General features: G+C 37.7%; 1 protein-coding gene across 3 annotated transcripts in view; it reads left to right on the top strand.

The window, feature by feature from the left end:
• STXBP5 (syntaxin binding protein 5) overlaps nt 1–25,062 on the top strand; it is a 112,394-nt gene that overhangs the window by 22,210 nt on the left and 65,122 nt on the right. For all 3 annotated transcript variants that reach the window (XM_070932659.1, XM_070932658.1, XM_070932660.1), the window contains exons 3-4: nt 18,797–18,878; nt 19,699–19,799. In XM_070932659.1, the coding sequence (XP_070788760.1) occupies nt 18,797–18,878; nt 19,699–19,799 (183 nt within the window). The remainder of the gene's footprint in view (nt 1–18,796; nt 18,879–19,698; nt 19,800–25,062) is intronic.

Raw genomic sequence — 25,062 nt, 5'->3', positions numbered from 1 at the left:
GATTCTTCCAATGTTGATGCCATTAACATTGCTATTTGGATGACAGGCATGATTCATGGTCATTATTTTTCTTACTATCCTGCCTTCCTGGTCTTCATATCCAGGGATTTACTTCTGCTTGTGCTCTATTCCAGTTGTTTATCTAATGACTGGAAATGCTCCAGTGTTAATTTCCTTGATGTTTTTTGTCCACTGAATTTGGACTTTTAAGATCTTCACTCTCATGATATATTCATTTTTAATGTTGTTGTTAACTTTAGTGTGCTTAATGTTAATCAGCTTGAAGGATGTGCAGGTATTCGGTATTATTTGCTGCTTTTTTATTTCCAGTGCTTCCTTAATCTTCCTTGTTTCTAGGTTATATTTCTTGATCAGGTATTGTTTCATTGTCTTGTTTTTCAGCTTCTTTTCCTCCATCTGTTCTGTCTTGCTTGCATCTGATTATAGCATGCTCTTATTTTCAAGCCTCATCTTCCAATTTATTAATGTACTGTTTGGGGTTTTTCTTCTTTTTTGATTTTGCATCTCAGTTATTCAGCTGTGCTGTACATTATTTGGTTTATTTCTTGCAATTAGCTGCTGCCTATATTTGATATTACAGTATTGGCATCTTTTAATAGTTGTGCTAGATAGATGTTTTTTTGGAACAAGCTTCAGTGCAGGCAGTCTTATCATGTTAGGCCCAAGGAACCAAGAACAACACATGGAGTTTCTTGTTAAGTACTTCCTTTATTGTGTTCACTTATTGACAGAAACCTTGCCAGACTAAAGCAATAATCGGCATAACTATACTCTGTAAATTGTTATGGAAAATGTGCCTTTGTCCTTTTACTGCTTTTCAAAGATTCCCATATTCTCAACCTATTTATTCATTGGGAAAGGCCTCTTTCTCCTGCAACTCTGAGCTACATTCTGCCACGATTATGTTATTTTTATGCTGCTCTAGATGCTCAGTTATTCTTTGTTTTAATTCTTTTTTAATTAGAAGGCATTCTTTCTGAGGAGAAGACAAAGGAAAGGATACCTGATTTGGAAATGAAAATTATTCCATAGCTATGTTGGCTTCCTCTACCGCTTCCTCCCCCTGATTTGTCTCTACCATTTGAGCTATTTCTGGCAAAGCTTTGATTCCTTTGCCCTGGCTAGACCCTTGCAGTTCTTCCAGATCTGCTTCTGTGAATACTTTATTTCATATTATAACTCAGCTTTGATTTGCTAGCCTCTGTTCTGTTATTTCTGATTTTGAATATTGTTCTTTACAGAACTGATGCATTTCAGATATCCTTCTCTTATTAGACCTGATTTGTCAAAACATCATTATATTTGTTTTCAAACTTTGTATACTTCAGTATTTTAACTTCAAGCACCATTTCACCAGTAGTCCTGCAGCTACTGGTCCTGGTTGCTCAGTCAACAGTCCCAAGTCCTGTAGCCCGTTTGTTACCAGATGTTCAGGAACTAGCGCAGTCTTTGTTGACCTGGACGATGATCAATCCAATATGGGTTTCGGCAAATTACATCTCATCATTTTGTTTATGGGAGATATACAGGTAGTCTCGACTTACAACAGTTGATTTAGTGACTGTTCAAAGTTACAAGGGCACTGAAAAAAGTAACTTATGACCATTTTTCACAATTATGACTATTGCAGCAACTCTCATGGTCATCTGACCAAAATCCAGATGCTTGACAACTGATTCATATTTATGATGGTTGCAGCGTCCAGGGATCGTGTGATCACTTTTTGCAACCTTCTGATAAGCAAAGCCAATGGGAAAGCCAGATTCATTTAACAGCAGTGTTACTAATTGAGCAACTGCAATGATTAATTTAAAAAATGTGGCAAGAAAAGTTGTAAAATGGGGCAAAACTCACTTAACAAATTTCTTACTTATCAACATAAATTTTGGGCTCAGTTGTGGTTAAAAGTCGAGGACTACCTGTACTCTCTGTCTGGATTCTCTGATGAGACTTGTCCAATATGGTTGAATCTCTGACATAGCTCTCATCTTCTTCAGAGTTCAAAAGCCACACAACCACATCAAGGGGGTGTCTCACTGGGGAATTATTATTACATTTTTATACTGTCTTTTATATATAACTCAAAGTGGCAAACATATATAATATTTCTGCCTCCTCTTATTTTCTCCACAATAACAACCTTGTGAAGTGGTCTGAGCTGAGAGTGACTGGCCCACAGTCACCTTATGTTGGCTTTCATGCCTAGGGAAGGCCTAGAACTCACAGTCTTCTGATTATTAGATTAGTACCTTAATCACTACACCAGACTGGCTCTCTAGGAATAACCTGTTAGAGAGTTCCTAGTGCTACAATCAAAACCACTGTTTATTTTGATACCTACAGTACTGCTTTCCTGAAATTGATTTTTATTGCAATGAAAAAATGGTACTATGGTTCCACAATAAATTAATTTTCAGAAAACCCTTTATATTAGGTATGCTGGATAATTGTAACTGTTTTTGTGTAATTCAAAATGGAGGTGTATGTAAGGATAAGAGGGAAGAAACAGTTCTGGGGGTACAGAGTCAATTGTGGAAGCTGATCAAGATTCTTCTGCACTCTCCTGCACTCAGATTATATAGGTTGGAGGTAAATAATTTGTTCTCCTAAAAAGAAGGTTATTGATTAATAATTAAGAGGCAATAAATCTGGTTTTGGAAAGTAGTAAATGTTCAAACTTCATTTCTGGAAAGTTCTTTTTCATTTTCTGCTTCATTCATCTTAATAGAGAATACAAGTTAAGCTTTAAGAAGATCTGTTTGATTTCAGATTTGTAGAGTGCCTTCAGATTGTAGGGTTCTTAATTATTTTTGGGGCTTTCTGCTTTCAAAGTTTATTATTATGGGCAAATATTATGGGCAAAATTTTATCTTCTTTTCTGTCCCTCTTGTCTCACCTTATTACTTACATCTCTTTTCCTTTTGCATAAAAAGTTTGCAAGGAGGAAAAAGACTGAGTTGCTGCACAGTGTTTTTTAATTGGAAACACTCTTTGTGTGGAAGCATTATGCATAAGTTCAAAACAATAATATAGAGCTTAAATGACTAAGTCAAATATAAAAACTGAATAGACTTTATGTGATTTTTTTCTGTAGCTTTCATTAAAGTACTACTAACTCCCTAAAGTGCTGAGCCATTAAACTAAGGTTCACAGGTAAACATTGCATAGAATGCATGAGTATGTGTGGATGGAGAGGGTTGGGTATTAGCAATCCTTGATCCACTCTTCTGCATTTCTTCAAACCAAATACTTAATTTTCTACAAAACAATATATGGAGTTCTACATTTACTCATTAACAGGAGGCAAATGTCAAGGTTCCAATTAATGAACCCAGCCAATTCAGCACTCTGAGACTTGTAGCTTTCTCAAAGAACCATTTTATTGAGTACATCATATTGGCATGAATGAAACAAAGCCAGTTCTGACTATTTCCTATGTTTTCAGTATAATTAAAGAATAGATAACTCACTCCCTCATTGTCACAGGTCACATTGTCCAGTTAGGTGTTCTGGCATCTCTTTGATAGCCTCTTCCAGTCTCTGGCCAGCACCTGTTGGGATGACCTTGGTTCGCACGGGATAGTAAGTTGTTTTTTCTGGTCTGCATTCTCCTCTCCCCACTCCCATACTATGTGGTAACCTGAGAAACAAAAAGATGGCTGCAAGAGGCCTGATCTGTTTCAAAGCTGACAGCAAATGAATTTTAATATTACTTGTACCTTATAGCTTACAAAAGTAAAGTCCGATTTATTATCCTTCCTTCCTTTGATATTTTTAAAGCTAAACACTCTTTTATACCTATAATTCAAGGATCTATAATCAATTAAAAGAGTGCCTGTGGTTGTTTCGCTCATTGATTTGACTTCTTTGCAGGTATGGTCCTTGAAATTTGGGAGCATATTTTCCAGAGTAAGGGTTTTCAAACCTTTTCAGATCTTTGAACCAGTAAGTTAAAAAAAACAATTTCTGGAACCTCTGATCAATTGGCAGATTTTTGCCAAATCCTAGAATTTTGTGGAACAAATACCCAAATACCCTTGAAATGCCCAGTTCTTGAAAATCTAGCTACATATGGGTAATGTAGAAACTGATAATACTGTATATTGTACTTTGAGCAAATAAATAAATATAAGAATCATGTACTATGCTAATTTGTTAAGTTGACTGCAATTTCTAATATATTCCAGTAGATACATACTTTAACACAGAAAAATTTACATCTCAAAGCACTTTAAAAAGTCTTAGACTTATGGTATGGATGCCTGTTGAAATGTTATTTAGAAACTAAGAAAGTCAAATTATTTTTCATATGTATGATTGATTTAAAAATGATAATTGATGGGCAAAAATAGGCATACTAAAGGATGACAAATATCAAATTTACTCTGAATATTGAAGTTAGAGAAAACTTAGTTGTTTTATCACAGGTATACTCTCCAGTGCTGATTGCTAAAATAAATCCAAATGGTTGGAAATCCAATAATCAGATAATATTTTCCCATTTTTGAAAGCAGTGTTATAAAGTTTATCAATTTTGAAAGATGATGCAGTACAGAAAGAAACAACTCTTAAATTTGACTTGTCTTTCCTGCCGGCTGTTACTGTATTAAGCGTTACTACCGGTAAGCCCTCCACACATACACAGAGTATAAGAAATTGGCTTACTATATGATAACAGTTGCCATGATACTTTATGCTTCTTACTGTAGATCACACATAATTCCTTCTGTGTGACCAGACCAAGAATCAAAATTTTTCCAAAGGAAAGCTGAGATTGCTGTATTGAGAATAGCTATAATAACAAAATCTTGCAATCTGATTATGCTATACATTCTCTCCTTTCTATACCCATGTGAACTAGAGAAGTGTCTATCTGAGCTGCTTCTCCATACTTTCTTCTTATTCTGGACATAAGTTATGTTTCTCTTGTTACATTAGTAATTTAATATTTGAACAATGAATCTGATACAGGATTTAATTCAACCTTGGAAATGTTTGGGTTATAATTCTGTTGATGGGTTTATATTATATTGGAAGTTTGGATTTCTCTTAATGTAAGGATTTAAAATATCGGAATTGTCTGTTCATCATAACAAGGATGAGTTTTTAAAAATTTGATAGAAACTTTTACTAATTATTTATAAATCTTATATTGGCTGCTTTTAATAATCATTCCAGTAACAGTTAAAATTATTTTATGTGCAGCATTAATCTAAAGTCATTTTAAAAATTATTTTTCAGTTTTAACATTTAAGAACATTTTTGTTCTTAACAAACATTTAAGACTTTTTTCTCTTGTATTTTCTTTCTTCCTGATTGGGCTATTAGAAATACAGAAGTATATTAAGAACTATTTTAAATGCCTTATAAGTCTCATTTTGGGAAATCCACTCAGACCTATTATTATTCTGGAGTGGAATCTGAAAAACAGTTTTGCACTCCGGTTTTTTTGAGGAAAAATATAAACACTTAGAATGGGACAATATTTATAGAAAATTAGAAATAGAAATTGATATGGGGATTTTTAAACAAAATGCCTTTAATATTTCTTTTTCAAAGAGCTACAACTTGCTTTTTCACTTATAGGACATCATTATTAAGAAAAGACTTTTAAAAGTATACAACCTCTGATTTTTTATTAATGACATTGATTGTATTGATTCTCCAGTGAGCAGTATATATGGCATTTTCAGAAAGGGAAGGTAGTTCCTTCAGAATGTGTAGAGGTTTCTGTTGGAACTGAGGATGGTAGTAAATTAAAGTGAATAAAATTCTAATATAACAAGTTATTTGCTTTTTTTCTTAAAATAAAATACAGTTTTTAAGATAGCCAGTTAAGACAGTCATAACAATTATTATTTTCAGTGATGGGAGATACAAAATGTAAGGTGAATATAGAGTTAATCTAAGACTTTTCTCTCAGACTTTCTAGCTTTACTCCTCACAAAATGTTAGGGATAGTGGCTAATCACAAGGTTTACTCTTTTTGAAGACAAATCTGTCAGTCGTAAATCTGGTTAGTCCTTTTTACATGAATGAGCACAAAGTTTTTAAAAATGTTGTAGGTGCATATATTGGTCCTTCCAAAATATGTATTCAAAGCAGAATTTTGTGAAGAGTTTTAAATGGCAGACAGAGCAATTTTTCCTTTGTGATTTGCCTTAGTCTGCTCTGACATCAAAATTTCCAACATTTTGGTGAGTCATCCTAATTTTAGATATGCCATGCTTTGAAATAGGAAAAATGATATGAAAAAGAATTGCTGTTTCTCTATATGGCTATGTATGCTGTACTAATAACCTTTCTTTAAATTTTTGAAAGTAGAAGGGCTTTTCACTCATTCTCTTTTGGAGGAAATTCTCTACCTCCATGAAATTCAAACTCTTATGTAATGATCCCCTAATATAATTGAAAAGCACTTCTTATTTTCACTGATGTTTGATTTCTCTTCAGAAGAAAGATGAACAAAGGGAATTGTGTCATAATATCTGAGCGATTTATAGGCAAGAGTAGGAATTATTATCTCTCCTTTCCACTATTGGAGATAGTTATCAGTAGAAAATGTCATAAATTTTCATATTCAAATTTCATATTTTTCTATATTTCTATAGAAAAAAAATTAAATTTGAATATGAAATTAAAATAGAAAATATAATTTTCAGTGAAAAATTTAATTCAGCAGAATAAAACTTGCATGGGACAAAATTTGTCTTAATATTTTAATTTTGTTTTACACTACCGTACTAATGACAAACCTAGAGAATCTTCTTTTTACTTACTACTTGTGCTTGTGGAACTATCAAATTTATGATGATTATGTTGCTTAATAAACTTCCTATACACAGTAGGTTCAGATTGAAATATCTTTATTTATTATCAAACCAGAATTCATTAATTGACACACATACACAAACAAAGCTAAAGTGAATACTAAAAGTAGAGACTATATGTTTATTTGAAGTATGTGTATGCTTTTGTATATCTGTTATGGTGAGGGAACACAATGGCTTAATAGTTAAGACTCAGGTTCGAGATCTGAATGCCACACAATGGGGGTGAACTTCCAAGTCAGCATTAACTCCTGGAGACTGCCTGGACTAGTTCCTGCAGTTTTCTTGGTAAGGTTTTTCAGAAATGGTTTGCTATTGCCTACTTCCTAGAGCTGAAGAGTGACTGACTGACACCAACTAGTTGGTCACCCAATTGGTTTTGTGCCAAAAATGGGATTAAAAATCAGTGTCCTGGTTTCTAGCCTGATGCCTTAACTGGCTCTTCATCTCTATTTATGTTTATATGCCACTGAATTCAGGCTTCAGTCCTGGAATAGAACCGTAAAAAAAGATGTATGCCAAGGAAAAAAATAAAATATTTACGTACAATAAGAGAAAATCATGATTAAACCAGAAGGTTTTACTTTTTGCTGAATGTTACTATTTTGTGACAATAATCATAGTAACAAAATATTTCTCATGTACCCTGCAGATTTGTGCTGAAAAATTGTCTTTTCTTGGATAAGGCATTAATAAATTTTTGGGCAAAGTGTCATACAGTGTGGCTATTTTGCTAATGAGATTCTTAATATTTAGTATTCTGGATATTCCAGATATTCCAAAGCCAAACACGTACATTTTTGGAAAAAAATTGTGTTGTATATTTATACTTCATTATAGTCTTAGATTAGCAGTACCTTAAGAAAATACAGGCAGGACATGACAGAGCTCTAGAAGTTAGTTACTTTAATTCAACCTTCCTAAAATAATAAAAGTTATTCAAAACATGTCTTTTGCAACAGTATATTTAGCTTTAGCTTTTGATCTAGGCAGTGAAAATAAAATTTCTCTATGTAACCTGGAATCTGTTAATAAAGAGCTTACATTAGCCTTAAGCAGAGGTCAGAATAAACTTTACATCACAAAAATCACATGTTCAGTTCACTCAATCTCCTTACATTCACAAAGACATAATCACTTAGATAGCTTAGATATTATTAAATCTTCCTTCTAAAACTGCTGAGGAGAGAACACTGATACTGATTCTAGTAAAGACCCATAGGGTAAGTAGGTACTACTCTGATTTTGTCTAAAAGGTAAATACATTTTGAAATTTATACCATGTTCATTTTGTAGCTCTGTATCATCTGTCTTTGGCTTAATTCTTTCTTTTACTTCAATATAGTATATGCCAGAAGTTAGCAGTTGCTTCATTGAAAATTCCTTGTTTGCAGTTTGCCTACAAAACTGTCCCACCACTTGGATTTGTTTTCTTTCTAGTGGTGTTGATTGTTGTCACTTTAATCCTGATCCAGGCAAATACCATTGTTGGCCATGGTTTTCATTTTGTTCTAGGGGGACACATTCTAATTTTAATGTTGCATTTAGGAAAATAACTTGGTATCATAAAAAAAAGTTATTTAAAAGCCTATCTGAATTTTTTTAAGTGTTGAAGTTAGAAATAGAATGTATTGGATACACAGAGAACATTCAATAATGTTTTTGCAGTAAATAGAATAAAATTCTTTATTGGCCAAGTGTGATTGGACACACAAGGAATTTGTCTTGGTGCATACGCTCTCGGAGTACATAAAAAAGAAAACATACATTCGTCAAAAACCATAAGGTACAACACTTAATGATAGTCATAGGAAAATATAAAACAATATAAATCTTAAGGATACCAGCCACAAGGTTACAGTCATACAGCAGTGGTGAAATTCAAATTTTATTACTACCGGTTCTGTGGGCGTGGCTTGGTGGGCGTGGTATGGCTTGATGGGCCTGGCTTGGTGGGCATGGCAAAGGAAGGATACAACAAAATTTCCATTCTCACCCCACTCCAGGGGAAGGATACTGCAAAATCTACATTCCCACCCCATTCCAGGGGAAGAATACTGCAAAATCCCCATTCCCTCCCCACTCCTGGGGGAAGGATATTGCAAAATCTCCATTCCCACCCCACTCTGGGGCCAGCCAGAGGTGGTATTTGCCGATTCTCCGAACTACTCAAAATTTCCGCTACCGGTTCTCCAGAACCTGTCAGAATCTGCTGGATTTCACCCCTGTCATACAGTCATAAGTGGGAGGAGATGGGTGATAGGAATGATGAGAAGATTAATAGTAATGCAGACTTAGTAACTAGTTTGACAGTATTGAGGGAATTATTTGTTTAGCAGAGTGATGGCGTTCGGGAAAAACTGTTCTTGTGTCTAGTTGTTCTGGTGTGCAGTGCTCTATAGCGTCGTTTTGAGGGTAGGAGTTGAAACAGTTTATGTCCAGGATGCGAGGGCTCTAAATATTTTCACAGTATATTGATTTTGATGATAGTGTAGTTATCTGTCTGATTTCTATGTAGAAATTGTTTTAGAATAGCTAGTTTGTCCACTCTACTACATTTTTAATATAACATTGAGGAGAAAAAGCCAAAGTAAGACCCATTCAGGAAAACAAAACAGATTTGAATAAATAAATAAAGTATAGATTGTACTTAATATGAATAATGAATGAGTGCAATTTGCTGCTGTTGAAAAACAGGTATATGGAAGGAATTATAATTGGTTGTGTTTGTTAGTAATAGTAAGGCTGCAATTGTGATTTGAAATTTCTGTGACATATAATACATGTAATAGAAGTCTAGTCATAATAATTTTTACTTTTAAATTTAGGAAGGTGTTAAATTATGTGAGAATATTTATGATAATTACGTATTCTTAAAAACTGAATGAATGTTTCCTGTTTAGTAACTTACTGTTTTCTTCAGTTATTGAATGGTTTATTTGTTTGTTTATTCATTTATTGGACTTTATACCACTTCAGACGTAACCATTTCTGACGTATCTAGCATTCAACATACACTTTGGGAAAGTAGTGTTCAATGGTTAAATAAACTTTAGAAGTTTGTCCAATTAGTCCATTGAAATCTTAGTATAGGAAAATTCATTTGGACCATTGGATTCAGCTCTTGTCAGTCCAGGGATGTAAATGAAAGCAACTTTTCTAGAGATTTGTCCAATCTCAATTTAAACATGTCCAGCAATAACTTCAAATACATCGAATCTCCAGGAAATTGCTTTCATTGTTCATCTAGGTAGCTTTTCCTTATATTTAATTGGAATCTACTTTTGTGTAACAGTTCTATTGCTTCATATCCTGCATCCTGGAATGAAAGAGATCTTGATTGTTTTCCAAGTGCTTCAGGTATTTGGAGAATGTGATATCATATACTTCATCATTCTTTCCTTCTTAGGGCTAAATGGTTATTTAAATCTCTTCATAAGGATTAGTTGCTAGTTCCTTGATTAACATTACCATCATTCTCTGAATCTTTTCCACATGACTAAAATTCATTTTAAAGCATGATCTCCAGAAACTGCATTTGCCACTTTTGTACTCAAATCACACTGCTGACTCACATTCATTATGTAACCAAGTTTTTTATTCCTATATTCATGTCACAAATACTGTTGCAAAGCCAATTATTCTCCAACGCGCAGCTTGGAGAATCCAAAACTTCGGGTTGTTCAGCAGTTGATAGCCTACACTGAGTGTGTTCCTTTAAGAGATTTCTCTTCAGACACGCCCACTTGCTCAACAGAGTCCCAGTTTAGTTCACTCAGTTGAGCCTGTGACACTGTCTGAATTTTTCTCTATATTTCTCTACTAAACTGTTCCTGAAGCTTTGGATTCTCTTCATAATTTTCTGCATTTTTGTTGGATTAAATTTCTCTCTTCGATTGGTTGGCCAGGGGTGAGTTTTGCCTGCCACCTCAGGCAGGCTGTCTGGGACTTTTTACCTTCTCCGGGACCCTGGCCACTTATCTGAATCCCCGTTCCACTTTATAGCCGCTGGCATGTGGGTAGGTTTCCTGGCCTGGCCGGTAACACCGCCCCCGCCCCTTGGACTTGATCTCGGACATTAGCGGCTTGGGATAGTTGCCCTGCTCCCAGCGGCACTTTCTCATTTAAATTTGATCTGGTGGCTGGCGCTGGGATCGCTTCTGAACGATCGCGCGCCTGGGAAGCACAGGGACAACGCCGCAACTTCCCCTTGCCGATACTTCAATCAGCAGCTTCAATTTTAAATCGCAAGCGGCTTTTCTCAGCTCCAGTCGTCCCACGCAGCCCTGGAAGTTCTTCTGAGGCTTCAGCTGCTCTTCTCTATCGTTGGCTTCCCTCCTCGTCCTCTCGCTTGCTGGGCAGCGGCGCTAGGAGCATTTGACATTTTCGCGCCCTTTTTCGCCCACCTCAGCGCTCAGAGCCGCCATTTGTGACAGCTCACGCCAAGTTGCCTGTCCCTCCGGCGAGCCTTCTCTAACCCTCCCTACAGCTGGGCACCTCGCTTCCACCATCAGGGGAGGCGATAAGCAAAGGACTCCCTGCCAGAAAAAATCATTTATTCTTCTGCAGCCCTCCCCTGAAGCCATTCCCTCCACCCTGGTGCAAGGAAGTCAACGGCTGTTTTATTCTGCCCAGCAACTGCCTTGCGCATGCGCAGTTGGCTGCTGGAAGCCAAAGCCTCCTGCTGGCAATTTCTTGGGCTTATGACATTGCCTCTGTGTTATAACTGTTGGAGTTCTTAGTTCTCCCATTGTTCTCTTTGGACTTACCTGCTGTGCTTCCTTTGGTTCTTCTACTGTAATCATCTGTTTTTACATTTAAAAAAAAAAAAAAAGAAAAGAAAAGAAAAGAAAAGATCCTCGTATAAGAGGGCAGATCGTAGACCATCGTCCTACTTCACCAGGCAGCCCTTTCGGAACGACTCCGGCCCTTCGGGGTCCTTCGCCTCAAGGCCCTATTCTCAAGGATTCGACCGTTCCCTCGATAGATCCTCCTTCAGAGACCGTGGTCGAAAGGCCTCAGCACCCAAACGGCCATTTCGAGGTACGGGATCCCGTACCTTTCGAAGAGGGAAGTGACTACATCCATCTTCCCATTGGCGGCCGTCTGACTCATTTTCTTCCCCAGTGGGAGATCTCGACGTCGGACGCCTGGGTGCTCCAGACAATCCGTCTTGGCCTTACCCTGGAGTTCCGCTCCAGACCTCCCTCACACTTTGTCCAATGCCCTATTTCTCCCAACCTGGACAAGCGCCAGCTAATGGAGGCAGAAATCCATCACCTGCTTCAAATCCAAGCCATCGAACCGGTTCCCCACCATCATCGCGGGACCGGCTTCTATTCAATTTTCTTCCTGGTCCCCAAATCATCCGGGGGTCACAGAGGCATCCTAGATCTCAAGAGGCTGAACGAATTTATAGTATATCATCAGTTCAAAATGGAGTCCCTCCGATCAATTCTGGCTTCCATTCGACCATCGGACTGGATGACCTCTATCGATTTGAAAGAAGCTTACCTCCACGTACCCATACGACTGTCCCATCGTCGTTTCCTACGCTTTGCCTACAACAACAGGCATTACCAATACCGAGCAATGCCCTTCGGCCTCTCCTCCGCCCCAAGGACCTTTACAAAGCTCCTGGCAGCAGTGGCGGCCCATCTACGTCAACATCCGGTCCGGCTCCACTGCTACTTGGACGATATCCTAGTGCTCTCCCCTTCTCCGGCCCGGGCATTCCGAGACCTGGAAGTGGTGTGTCGCTGCCTTCGTCATCATGGCTTCTCCCTCAACATCCCGAAGAGCCAACTGCAGCCCACTACTCGCATCCTTCACCTAGGGACAATAATAGATTCCGTAAGGGGTCAGGTGTTCCTGTCAACGGACCGGTGTTCCAGTCTCCAGTCATTAACATCACAGGTCCTCTCCTCTCGGAAGGTGACCTTGCTGTTCCTGTCCCGCCTGCTCGGCAAAATGATTTCCTGCCTGTCTGTCGTCCCTTGGGCGAGATTCCATTCACGCCAGCTCCAATGGTTCCTCCTCCCCTTTCAGAGAGCCAGGAGGAGCAACTCTCCCACACAAGTTTCCCTCCCGCCAGAGGTTGCAAGGTCTCTCCTCTGGTGGTCCTCCCAGAGCCTACGTCAGGGCAGCTACTTCCAGAATCTACAGCGCCTGGTAGTGACAACGGACGCCAGCCTGACGGGATGGGGAGGTCATCTTTTATCCCACATTGCCCAGGGAACGTGGTCAGCAGAGGAGAGCCTCAACGGGATCAATTGGTTGGAACTCCGTGCGATCCGCCTCTCCCTCCAACGGTTCCAGCAGATTGTGTCGGGGCACCATGTCCTGATACGCACGGACAATGTAACAGCAAAGGCGCACGTGAACCGCCAGGGGGGGACTCGCTCGGGTCCATTGATGGAGGAAACGACCCTACTGCTGATCTGGGCGGAGACGCACGTCCTGTCCCTTGTGGCGGAGCACATCGCCGGGACCACGAACATCACAGCGGACTGGCTCAGCAGGCAACACTTGGACCACGCCGAGTGGCGACTTCACCCAGATCTGTTCGCCGAGATCGTCCGCAGATTCGGCACGCCTCTAATCGATCTATTTGCCAGCCGCGACAACACTCACCTCCCCAGGTTCTTCACCCGGTACCAGTGCCCTCAGGCGGAGGGAGTCGACGCCCTCGCCTCTCCCTGGCCCAAGGGTCTCCTCTATGCCTTTCCCCCTCTACCGCTCCTTCCTCGTCTGATCCGCAGGATAATAGCAGACAGGGCAGACGTCGTTCTGGTCGCACCCCACTGGCCTCGGAGGTCCTGGTTTGCGGATCTGGTGGACCTGTCGGTGGCACGGCCGTGGAGGATTCCAGGGGACAGGATCGTTCTCAGCCAGGGGGTCATTCTGCACCCAGACCCGCAGTGGTTGCAGTTGACCGCCTGGCGCTTGAACGGATCTTGCTAAGGCGAGCCAACGTGCCTAGCAATGCGATCCCCACGATTCAGGCATCAAGACGGCCGTCAACATGCCACATTTATAACGCAACCTGGAACTCCTTCTGCTCCTGGTGTGCTAAATTCCACCTGGATCCAACGTCTGCTTCTGTCCCCGAAGTGCTGGGATTCCTTCAGCGGGGCATGGACAAGCACCTTGCGCCTAACACTCTTCGTCGCCAAGTTGCTGCACTTAGTACGGTCCTTTCGACTTCTGCAAAGCTTCCTCTCTCCCAGGACCCGACGATTCGCGACTTTCTGCGAGGGGCATCCAACCTGCGCCCTCCTGTTATACATCGATACCCGACCTGGGATTTGACTCTGGTCCTTCAGGCCCTCATGCACCCTCCATTTGAACCTCTCGCCTCCATCAGCCTCCGCTTTCTGACTCTTAAGGTGGCGTTTCTGGTCGCGATTACTTCGGCTCGCCGTGTATCCGAACTAGCTGCACTGTCTGTGAGAAGCGACCTTTGTGTCTTCCACGCAAATCGCGTGGTACTAAGACTAGACCCCTCATTCCTGCCTAAAGTAAATTCCACATTCCATCGAGCCCAGGAATTGATCCTTCCGGACTTCTGCCCCGATCCTCGACATCCTCGGGAAGCGGACTGGCACCTGCTAGATGTCCGACGGGCTCTGCGCCGGTATATTAAGCGGACTGAGCATTTCCGGAAATCTGAATCGCTCTTCATTTCCTTTCTGCCCACTTCCATGGGCCGGAAGGTTTCTTCCACGACAATTGGGAGATGGATTAAATCCTGCATCTCTAGGGCTTATTCGGCTCGGAACAAACCGGTTCCGCAGAGAATTCTTCCACACTCCACCAGGAGCGCCGCCACTACGGCCGCCTGGGCCACTAATGCCTCCATTTCCGACATATGCAGGGCGGCTACCTGGTCATCCTTGAACCCCTTCATCAGGCACTACAAGGTGGATTCCTTTGCCTCGGCGGAGGCATCCTTCGGCCGCCGGGTGCTCCAAGCTGTATGCAACTCTTCAGACGACGTACAGCAGCCGGGTTCCCTCCCTGTCTGAACTTGCTTGGGTAAATCCCGAAGCTTTGGATTCTCCAAGCTGCGCGTTGGAGAACGGACGTTGCTTACCTGAACGTCCCTTCTCGACGCGCAGCTGGAGAATCCAACCCACCCAGCTGGCTGCTGGACATTCCTTCCTGACGCTCTACTGCTCCTTACTTCGTGAACAAAACTGGGACTCTGTTGAGCAAGTGGGCGTGTCTGAAGAGAAATCTCTTAAAGGAACACACTCAGTGTAGGCTATCAACTGCTGAACAACCCGAAGCTTTGGATTCTCCAGCTGCGCGTCGAGAAGGGACGTTCAGGTAAGCAACGTCCGTTCTCTATTCTTATCAGAACTGAATTTGGTGAGGTAGGAACCATTACTTATCTTCCCTATCTTGAGATGTTATGGTTCTGTCTTTGCCAAGAACAGCCTTTGCAGTATTATATCTACATTTGATTTGTTTCCTAACTGCATTAATAACCTGCATTTGTCTGTATTAAATTTTATTCTGTTAGTTCAGCCTGATTATCTAACCTATCAAAATAATTTTGAATGCAGTTCCTCTCTTCTAGGATATTTGATTTCCTATCAGATTTTTGTGATAAATAAATTTGAGAAGAATACTTCCTACTTCCTCATCTAAAACTTTAATAAAAAATATAGGTCAGTTCAGAGCTCAGGATTGTGAATTTTCACTGAATTCCTAAATCTGCTTTGAAAAGAGCCATTGATAAATATTTTCAACTGTATTCGGCTTCTAGCTTTAGAACATTATTATGCTCATGGTAGAAAAATTTTCAGTAGAAGTAATTTAATAATTTAGCAGCTTACATATCCAGAAATAAGTTCCCTCTAATTCACTTGTAATATTTCTGTAATTTGTTTTCTAGAAGGATCTATAATTATCTGAGAGTATTAGGGGAGAAAAGAAGACACGTTTTAGCCAGTACATGAAAGTTTAAAGCTACAGTCTGACCTTTACCTTTATTAAACCTGATTCAAGTTGTAAGACTGCATTAGAAACACAACAAAACACCTGAAATACCACCCTGAGGAATTTGTACTAAACAAGTTCCAAGGGGCTAAAGCTAGAAAATAGTGCCAGCTGAACTTTACATGTGAACTGAGCCAGAGATCTAGTATGAAATATTAAAGCTGTTTCTAGTTTGGTCCTTGAATCAGCTTAAATCTTAAGTGAGGCATCTGTAGGTATGTGATATTTCAAATGTTACAGTATGTATTTCTATTGCTAGCAATGAAGAGCTAAAGGAAATATTATATTCACTGTAAAATAAAAATGGTATACGGATAGTCTTCGACTTACAATCACAATTGAGTCCAAAATTTCCATTCCTAAGCAAGACTGAGTTTTGACTTCTTTTATGACCTTTCTTGCCATAATTGTTAAGTGAATCACTGCAGTTTTTAAGTTAGTAACACAGTTGTAATCTGGCTTTCCCATCGACTTTGCTTGTCAGAAGGTCTCAAAAAGTGATCATAGGACACTGCAACTGTCATAAATATGAGCCACTTGCCAAGTGGCTGAATTTTGATCACAACCATGGGAATGCTGCAATGGTCATAAGTGTAAAAAGCAGTCATAAATCACTTTATTCAGTGCCGTTGTAACTTTGAACAGATACTAAATGAATAGTTGTGGAAGAATGATATCCTTTGTCAGAATTCTTTGACATCCTATCATTGCATCTTGTGTTTCTTTATAGATTGTTAAATGAACATTTACTTTTTAAACATTTTATTGACATGAGAATGCAATAAAGCTGGTATCAATATATATTGAAGTAAAACTTAATTTGAAAACAGTATTTGGTTTTGCAGTCCTTTTTTAAAATAGCATTTTAAAAGTAATTTAACCTTTAACACTATTATTTTGTGCCTAAACTTGGTAGACATTACCAACTACTAATTTAGAACAGATCAGAGAGCAAATAATTGTCATTGAGATATTTACCTCTGTCCAATGTTTATTGATTGCCAGGCGATCTGTATAATCTATCATTTGTTTTCATTTCCTTACAAACAATTGTGAAGTCATATTTATAAAACTAAAATAAGATATCAAAAACCTTTTATCTCCCCACCAATCACCATTATAGCTATTATTTTGTTGCATTTAAATTCAGTCACCCTGATGGACGTGGAACTGAAGGAACCTACTCTCGGAATTTGAGAAAGAAAATACCTTTACTTTCACAAAGAGTTTTTAGTCATCTGAAAATACAAATCATCAAGTAATACAGGCAAAGCAAAATGGGTTTATTAAGGGGGGTGGGTGTCAAGCTTTTATATAGGGTACAGAAACAAATGATACATTGGGTATATGTCATGTGTCAGAAAGCAACAACAATAAAAAGCATTGATTAGATGTGAGAAAAGACAAACACACTTAAAATATGTTGCATCTCCCCCTTTCTCATCTGTGCTTGTTTCTTTAACACTTGCAATGTTCAAGGATTCAAGGGCTCTCTATTGTTTAGTTTATGAATAGGCTATTTTTGTGTGTAAAAAAGGAGTGGATTTGGTTAAAAAGGAAACTTCCTGAACTTTAAAAAAAAAACATTCTAAAATACTAATATCACCTTTAATTAAAACCTAATAATGAAGCCTAAAATTCCAATTACTACTATATTTTTCGGAGTATAAGATGCTCCGGACTATAAGATGCACCTACCTTTTTTGGGGAGGAAAACAAAAAAAAAATCTGCCTCTGCCTCCCAGCAATTTGCCTCCTTGCAGCAAACAGTAAACAGCCTGGTTTAGTTTCATTTTCATTTTCAGCACAGCCTGATTAGCACAAGAAAAAAAAAATCTGCCTCCCAGCAATTTGCCTCCTTGCAGCAAACAGTGGAGGCCCGTGCAGAAATAGGCAATGGCAATCCCTGCAGCCTGAAACAGCTGAGGGTCAGGAAGCCAATCCAACCAACAATCAGCTGCTTGTGCTAATCAGGCTGTGCTGAAGCTGAAATGGGCTGTTTGCTGCAAGGAGGTAAATTTGGCAGAGGCCAAAGGGTGGGTGGGGTTACATGTGGTGTTTAAGATGCACCCAAATGTTCACCCTCTTTTAGGTAGGGGAAAGTGCGTCTTATACTCCAAAAATATGGTAATTTGAAATGAATGTGTATTCCTTAAGTGTATTGAAAAGGTACAGTGCATATGCATGGAGCAACCCACTTTTAAAGCACTAGAATTTATAGCCAGGAGTGTCCTTTCTGATTTAATTCAGAGTTCTCTTTAGGCTTGGATTCAGTACAAATACTCCAGATTAAATATAGTCCCAAAGGGATACCAAATATCCCTTTGCTTTCCTTTTCACATCTTTTCATAATAGTGGAATTTTAACTTCATTAATGTTAACTACATATTAGTAGGATTGAAATTACTTTTTGAAATATTAATACCATATGATTATTCAGCTTTTCAGTTTTATATGCTATAATATACTATACATTTTTATATAAGAAAATGAAAGAACTGTGTAAGTTTTGTAAACCAAAACTGAACTCTGGTGACTCATTGATGACAATGAGGTCTTTAACAAGTCTTAATGTATTTTAGTTGCAGTAGAACCTCTAGTCACAATCATGATTCGTTCCATAACTTTGATCATAACCCGATTTGATTGTGACCTGAACCTAATTTTGGAAATTTGGCACTTACAAAAAAAAAAAAAAAAAAGGCACAGAAGGGGGAAAAATGTGAATTTGGTCGTGGTCAGAAGCGTTCGTGACCAGAGGTTCTACTGTATATATTAAAATAGAAGGGAAATACTCATTTTCCATATTAGTTCAATGAAAGATTCCAGTAACTATTGTTGCTATTTTAGAAGCAATTAGTTAATAGATGAAGTATATATAAAGTTTTGAAGAGTTTGCTATATTTTCAAATAATGTTCCTTAATTAACCTAATGCCAGATTTGGTCGACCTGGAGTTGAATGCTACTGCCAACATGATAGTGGTGCTGCAGTAATCCAGCTTCAGTTTTTGATCAATGAGGTTTGTAAGTTTGTGGTATAACTCGTATCTGATTCCTTTACCAAGGGGTTGTTTTTGGTTTTGGTAGATAGATAATTCAGAAACTTGTTCTGTTGTAGTGGATGGCTAGTGGCTATCAATGGTATTTTAAAAAGTAAGAAGAATTTACTGATTTGTTTGATTAAACACCGCCCCTCCCAATTAGGTAAACATTTTTTTAAACTTAAAAGTTGCTATATTTAAAAGTAGTTAATTGTGAATATCCTCATGTATCCAAATGTTATTTTTAACAGAATACTGAATGTGAATATTTAAAATCCTTAAAATTATGTGTTCTTTCCCCTCTTGGTAATGTATGCTTGTGATTGTTGACATTTTTAATTGTACTGTTTTTTATTATTAAATATGTGTTTAATTATTACAGAATGTATGATAAAATGAACAAATGACTCTGGCTGATTGAAACAATTATTGGATAATAAGTTGTAGGAATTTCTGTTAGTGTATAATATACACTTAGGTAAAATGGCAAATCATATTTTCTCATTCAGAGTCACTTTTACTTGTACACTGCCTCTTTAAGCATACAAATAAAGAAGATCAGAAGAACTTCATTTTTCTGACATTCTTTTCAAAGCTACTATGAGATTTTAATATTAAATTATTGACTCTAAATGGCATAATCAAAAAGAAATGAATAAATGAATAACTTTGTATTTACAAAACCAATAACTTCAAATATATTGATTATACCCTTCAATTGCTATGTGGAACTGGTCTTCCTAAAAAGGACAGTGTCCCTAAATGTCTACAGATTTTAACTGTATTTTTCTCTTTTAAGGGTGCCCTTGTGAGTGCCTTGGCTGATGATACCTTACACTTATGGAACTTGCGTCAGAAAAGACCAGCTATATTGCATTCCCTGAAATTTAATAGAGAAAGGTAAATAAATAAATAAATAAATGGGGTTCTTTAACATCTTTTTTAAAAAACCACAATTTTTCATGCAATGTACTGATAACATCAGAGAATTTTAGGAAAAACATACAGTATAATACTACTATAATACTGCCTTTTGGTTAAGATCAAGTGTAGTGTACATTACTAAGCCTTTTCCCCCATAGTCTACAAATGTTACAGACTTTTATTGCTGCCTTTTCAAAAACTGTCATCCCTTAGGTTGTAATTATTAAATTCTGATTGTGTTCCTTGATTGTCTTCAAACTACTTACAGTATGTTTTTGTGATTTTCTTTCTCCCTGGTTCTAAAAATCAAACACATTTTGTTGCTTTTATGTTTTAATCACATCAAATGATTGTGTTGCCACCTTCTTTTTAACTCTTGTGAGCAAAATGCACAGTATTAATTCCAGTATAAATCCATGGAGATACACCCTCCCCCCAAATTAATTAACTACATAAGGCAGTTCAAGAGCCTTGGGTGAACAACTCTGCCAAAAAAACTAAGTAATCTATTAGATGACTCTTGAATATGTGCTTATTAAAACACCAAGAATTTAAAACTTATATTTACTACCCGGAGTTCAATTCCTGGTAGACAGTTTGTACCCCGCAGAAAAAAATCTCACCTACATATGTCTGATAAATCATAAATAAGATGAAATCAGTCAAGTGCGACCTCTTGGTGGTCATTATAAATAAAAATACTACATATGTCTAAAAATAGAATTTTTTCTCCATCCCCAACAAGGGGAATGGAAGTAATGTAAAACCTCATGAGGCCATGGCATATGTAGGATCTCTCTGGTTTGAATGTTGATGGAAAAAAAGGTGGATTATATATTCCATTTTAAGATGAAAGAATTGTAAAGATAGTGATACTGACTTACAACTCTTAATGAAGAAAATTCGTGGATTCTGAAAAGTATGACCACATCAGTACTCCTTTTTCACCAGAAACAAATATTCAGTTAATCGGTTTATAATTTTGATACCTTCTTAAATTGGCATATTTGCCCCTTTTCTATTTTTTAAATTGGAATAAAGGCAAGACATAAATACACTGAATAGTTTTGTTATTCAGTATAATTTTTTTAATTCAAAACTAATTTTCAGAATTCCCATTAAAATGTAAAAAATAAAGCTTCAAAAGATGCAGAAACTAACAATAGTGATAATATATCAGTTTCAGAAAATGATAAGCAACATTTAATGCGGCAAAATGTATTTTCTGAGGTGGCTTACCTATCTCTTTTTCCCCTGAAAAGTGGTGCTTTCTCTCTCTCTTTAATGCAGTTGACAAAATATTATATATGAAGGCATGGGGAAGATCCAGACATTAGGATAAAAAGTTCAATATGAGCAGTGTTTGTTGAGTAGCAAGAAGTTGCAGGGAGAGACAAAATTCTGTTTTCAAGAAGTCATACAAGGCCTAGTGTCAAGGCACAATTTATACGATATTCTAGAAGTTGTTCCAGTAGTTTCTCACACAAGTTTATATATTAGATACTTGTAATTGGTCCCAGTCAAACTGACTTATGAAACTTGGCTGTTCAGGGTAATATTGTGCTCTTGAAAGTGATAAGCTGTTTTTCCAAGCCATCTGGCAATGTAGATCAACTGTTTGCTCTTGTCTATGGAGATTCTCAGTCTCAGTCTCCAGATCATGATTGTCTTAAAGTGCTTTTTCAAAAGGGAATTGGACTTTGTTTATTCCTTGAGGAAGATGTTTCGCTTCTCATCCAAGAAGTTTCTTCAGTTCTGTTTGTTCTTTTGAGCTAATAGGTTATGCCTTTTTGATGGGATCAGAATTGGACAGCTGGGAACAATGGAGATACCTTCATTAAGGTCTAATCTCTGGCCCTGCTGGATCAAATTTAACAAAACTAATCACATTTTCCTATCTATATGGAAAAGATATGTGCTATAATGATGGAAAGTTGAAAGTATCCTTTGGTACTCAAAGCTTTATCAGCTTTGAGCCTTATGTGTTTAAACTAAAATTAAAAACATAACAATAAGTGCAGCTTATAACTGTTTGGTGAGGTTATGACATTTCCTTCCTTTTCATGCTAATTAATTGTTTATTCTTCAATCTTAGACTATTAGATCAGGAAGAGGTATTAGATGTTTTGACCTTTCACACTTTAGTCCACATAAGAATGTTAAGTAGTTAATGCTTATTTGGTAGCCCTAGTAAATAGTTTTCTAAACTTTTCCTGTTCTGGTTATGATTGCTTTTGTTGCTGCTGCTTGACTTCAGTAAAATCAACAGGTTGGAAGCAATTGCTTCAATATGGAAAAACAAAACAGCTTTGATGCAGTCCAACTAATGTTGAACTGAGAATTACCAGATTTGGGACTATTGTGATATACAAGTTCTCTCTTCCTCTGGTGCTGGTGATAATTCTACAATTCTACAATTAGGGTAATCAAGGAATTAGGGCAACTGCTTACTTAGTGTCAGTGAGGTTGTTGGTAGATTAGAGGCTTGTGTGAGCAAACAGTATTTTTGTGATTGCTGTTAGGATTACACTTTTAGAATAGGGAGTAGTTGCCGTAATTGGATGTCTACTAGTAAGACAGTATCTATTGTATAAATAGTGATGAGGCGTCCTGACTTACAGGTAACCAAATCCAATGTTGCATAATCTTAGCTGGTTCCTTAATGTCAGTGTCTTGTATATTTAGGATTAGACAGGAGACAGTACACAAAGATTTTCTTGTGAATTAATTTAATTGTTCTCCTTTTATTTGTAACATTTCCAGAATAAAACAACACGTTTCTCAGAGAATATTAACTATGCAAGGAACATTTAGTCAAAACATACAAACCGATCTTGAGTTTCCCTTGACTTTTGTCTTCTGAGGAATACAGTGAACTGTTTTATGGCTAATTTTTCTATGATATCAATTATTAACTATCCCCGTGCTGCCATAGTTTTGTTTCTGCTGCTGTTACATTGTATGTTTCTATCTTAAGTTAGCTATTGCTATGTATATAGCAACTATGAAATTCTCTATAGTTAATCAGGGCTTAAGGTACAGTTTAGTCAGTAATCTCTAATTCTAGTACAACCATTATTATCATCTTGTCTCTGGATATTGATGCATGATAGGCAGATCCTTTGTCACATTAACTTCCTCTCTAGTGTATTAAATCATTGAGGAAGATATGTCTTTTCAGCAGACTGATACTATTAAAATCTATCTGCCTGCTAGCCATTTTCATTTTTCTTACTTCCTCTGACTCCAACCACTTTTTGACAGCTCCTTATCATATTTCAGTTTCTCTTACTAAGATATACACTGCTCATGAAAAACTTGGTTTTCTTCTAAGCTGTTTCCCAGACTTAAGTTATCACAAAGTTTATGTGTCTGTCTGATCATGTAACAGGATGGTAAATAGCATTTTTTTTTTTTTTTTTAATTTGATTTATATGCCGCCCTTTTCCGGAGACTCAGGGCGGCTTACAGTGCGTTAAGCAATAGCCTTCATACTTTTGTATATTTTATACAAAGTCAGCTTATTGCCCCCACAAACTGGGTCCTCATTTAACCTACCTTAGAAAGGATGGAAGGCTGAGTCAACCTTGAGCCTTGGAGAGATTCGAACCAGCAGTAAATTGCAGGCAGCTGTGTTAATAACAGGGTGCTTTAAACCACTGTAGTACCAAGGCTCTCTATTTATCTTCTCCACTCACTCATACTGTAGCTCTATTCACTTAGGTAATTACTTTTTTCCCCTTGTTTTTCACCAATGGTGCTGCTAATGTTTCTTCGTCTTTACTGCCATTTCACTCTCTATAAATTATGGCTACAATAAGTTGTGCCATTTGTGGACATAAGTTATTAAAATCAGTAGAGCTTGTTTTTAAATAAAGGCACAATTGTGATAGATTAAGAATATTTTGAATACGATCATAGAATATTAAGCTATAAATCTCCACTTGATTGTGAACATCAGTAATGAGCCTGAGCAAGTTATTGCCTTCAGTTTGGATTGTAAAATATGTATATATAGTAATTGATCTTATATTATTAGAATATCAATTGACAATATCTACCTATGATTTTTCTTTAGTGCCAATGATTAAATTGTAAACAAACTGTTTATGCTATGTAGCATAATGTTGTTATTGCTGTTTCTATATGTACCTAATTGTACTTTTAAGTAGAAGTAGCTGGGATTGGTTTTGAAATAATTTGAATAAGAGCTCTAAATAGTGAATGTACTTATTTTATTTATTAAATTTCTATATTGCCTATTTCAGCTAAGTGATTCTGGGCAGTTTACAAATAAAAAACATAAAAAGAGATGTAGTTAAAAACAAAATTAAACAGAATTTTAAAAAGTTAAAAATTTGAAAATTACAAAAGTTAAAAAAGGCTCCAGTGTTGCTGCTGCTACCACCCAAATTGCTGCTACTGTTGGGTGCTAGCTGCTGGCCTGTTGCCCCGTCCTCCTATGGAAATCCAGCCACTTTCTTGCCTGCTCCATCCTGGTCTGGCTGCTCCACTCCAATTACTGGCCTAAGCCTGGTCCAGGCCTCTGCCTGGGTAGCCCAATTAGGAACTCGCCAACCTTTTGCCTGGGAAAGCTGAGTTGCCTTCCTGGGCATGCATATTGCCTCTCCTTGCTGCTATTCACAGTTCATCATTTCCTAATTGTTCTGCCCCCCAGGGAGGCACCGGCTGCTTGGTTACTGAGTGCTCCAGCCATTCTGTCATTATGGCACATCTTCTGAGTTAGTATATTCTGAATGGCATTTTTAAATAATGGATTTTGTCTTATAAACTACAACTAGTACAAAATAATGCAGCTAGGTTGCACAATAGGCAAATTATAGTAAAGTATTTAATCTATCTGAAGTTATTGGACTTGCTATAAATTTACTTAAATTCAAGTTGAAGAAATCTGCCAGAGTATACAAATCTATATATAGCTAGGATCTGGATATCAAGTGGTATGCTTACTTCCTATCAACAAAGATGTGGCAAAGATGCCAGCTTGAGTTTGCCAGGACTGCAGCCTGTTCATTACACATTTACTTGAAGGGGTATATTCCCAAACACCATAGTTATATAATCTTCTCTGTTTTGGCACCAAGGTTCCATTGCTAGTTTAAGACCTATCTGTTTACTTTACTTAGTTGATACTGCTATACATTTTCTGTTTATATTTTTAATAACTGTCCTGTAGTCAGAGTTTTAACATTTAAGTATCTTTGATTACTAATATTTT

The sequence above is a fragment of the Pituophis catenifer genome, unplaced genomic scaffold, assembly GCF_029215685.1.
Source record: "Pituophis catenifer annectens isolate HBS135680 unplaced genomic scaffold, rPitCat1.0.hap2 SCAF_1, whole genome shotgun sequence".
NCBI classification, from domain to species: Eukaryota; Metazoa; Chordata; class Lepidosauria; order Squamata; family Colubridae; genus Pituophis; species Pituophis catenifer.
The sequence above is the reverse complement of the archived record's forward strand: the minus strand, read 5'-3'. Positions and strand labels throughout refer to the sequence as shown.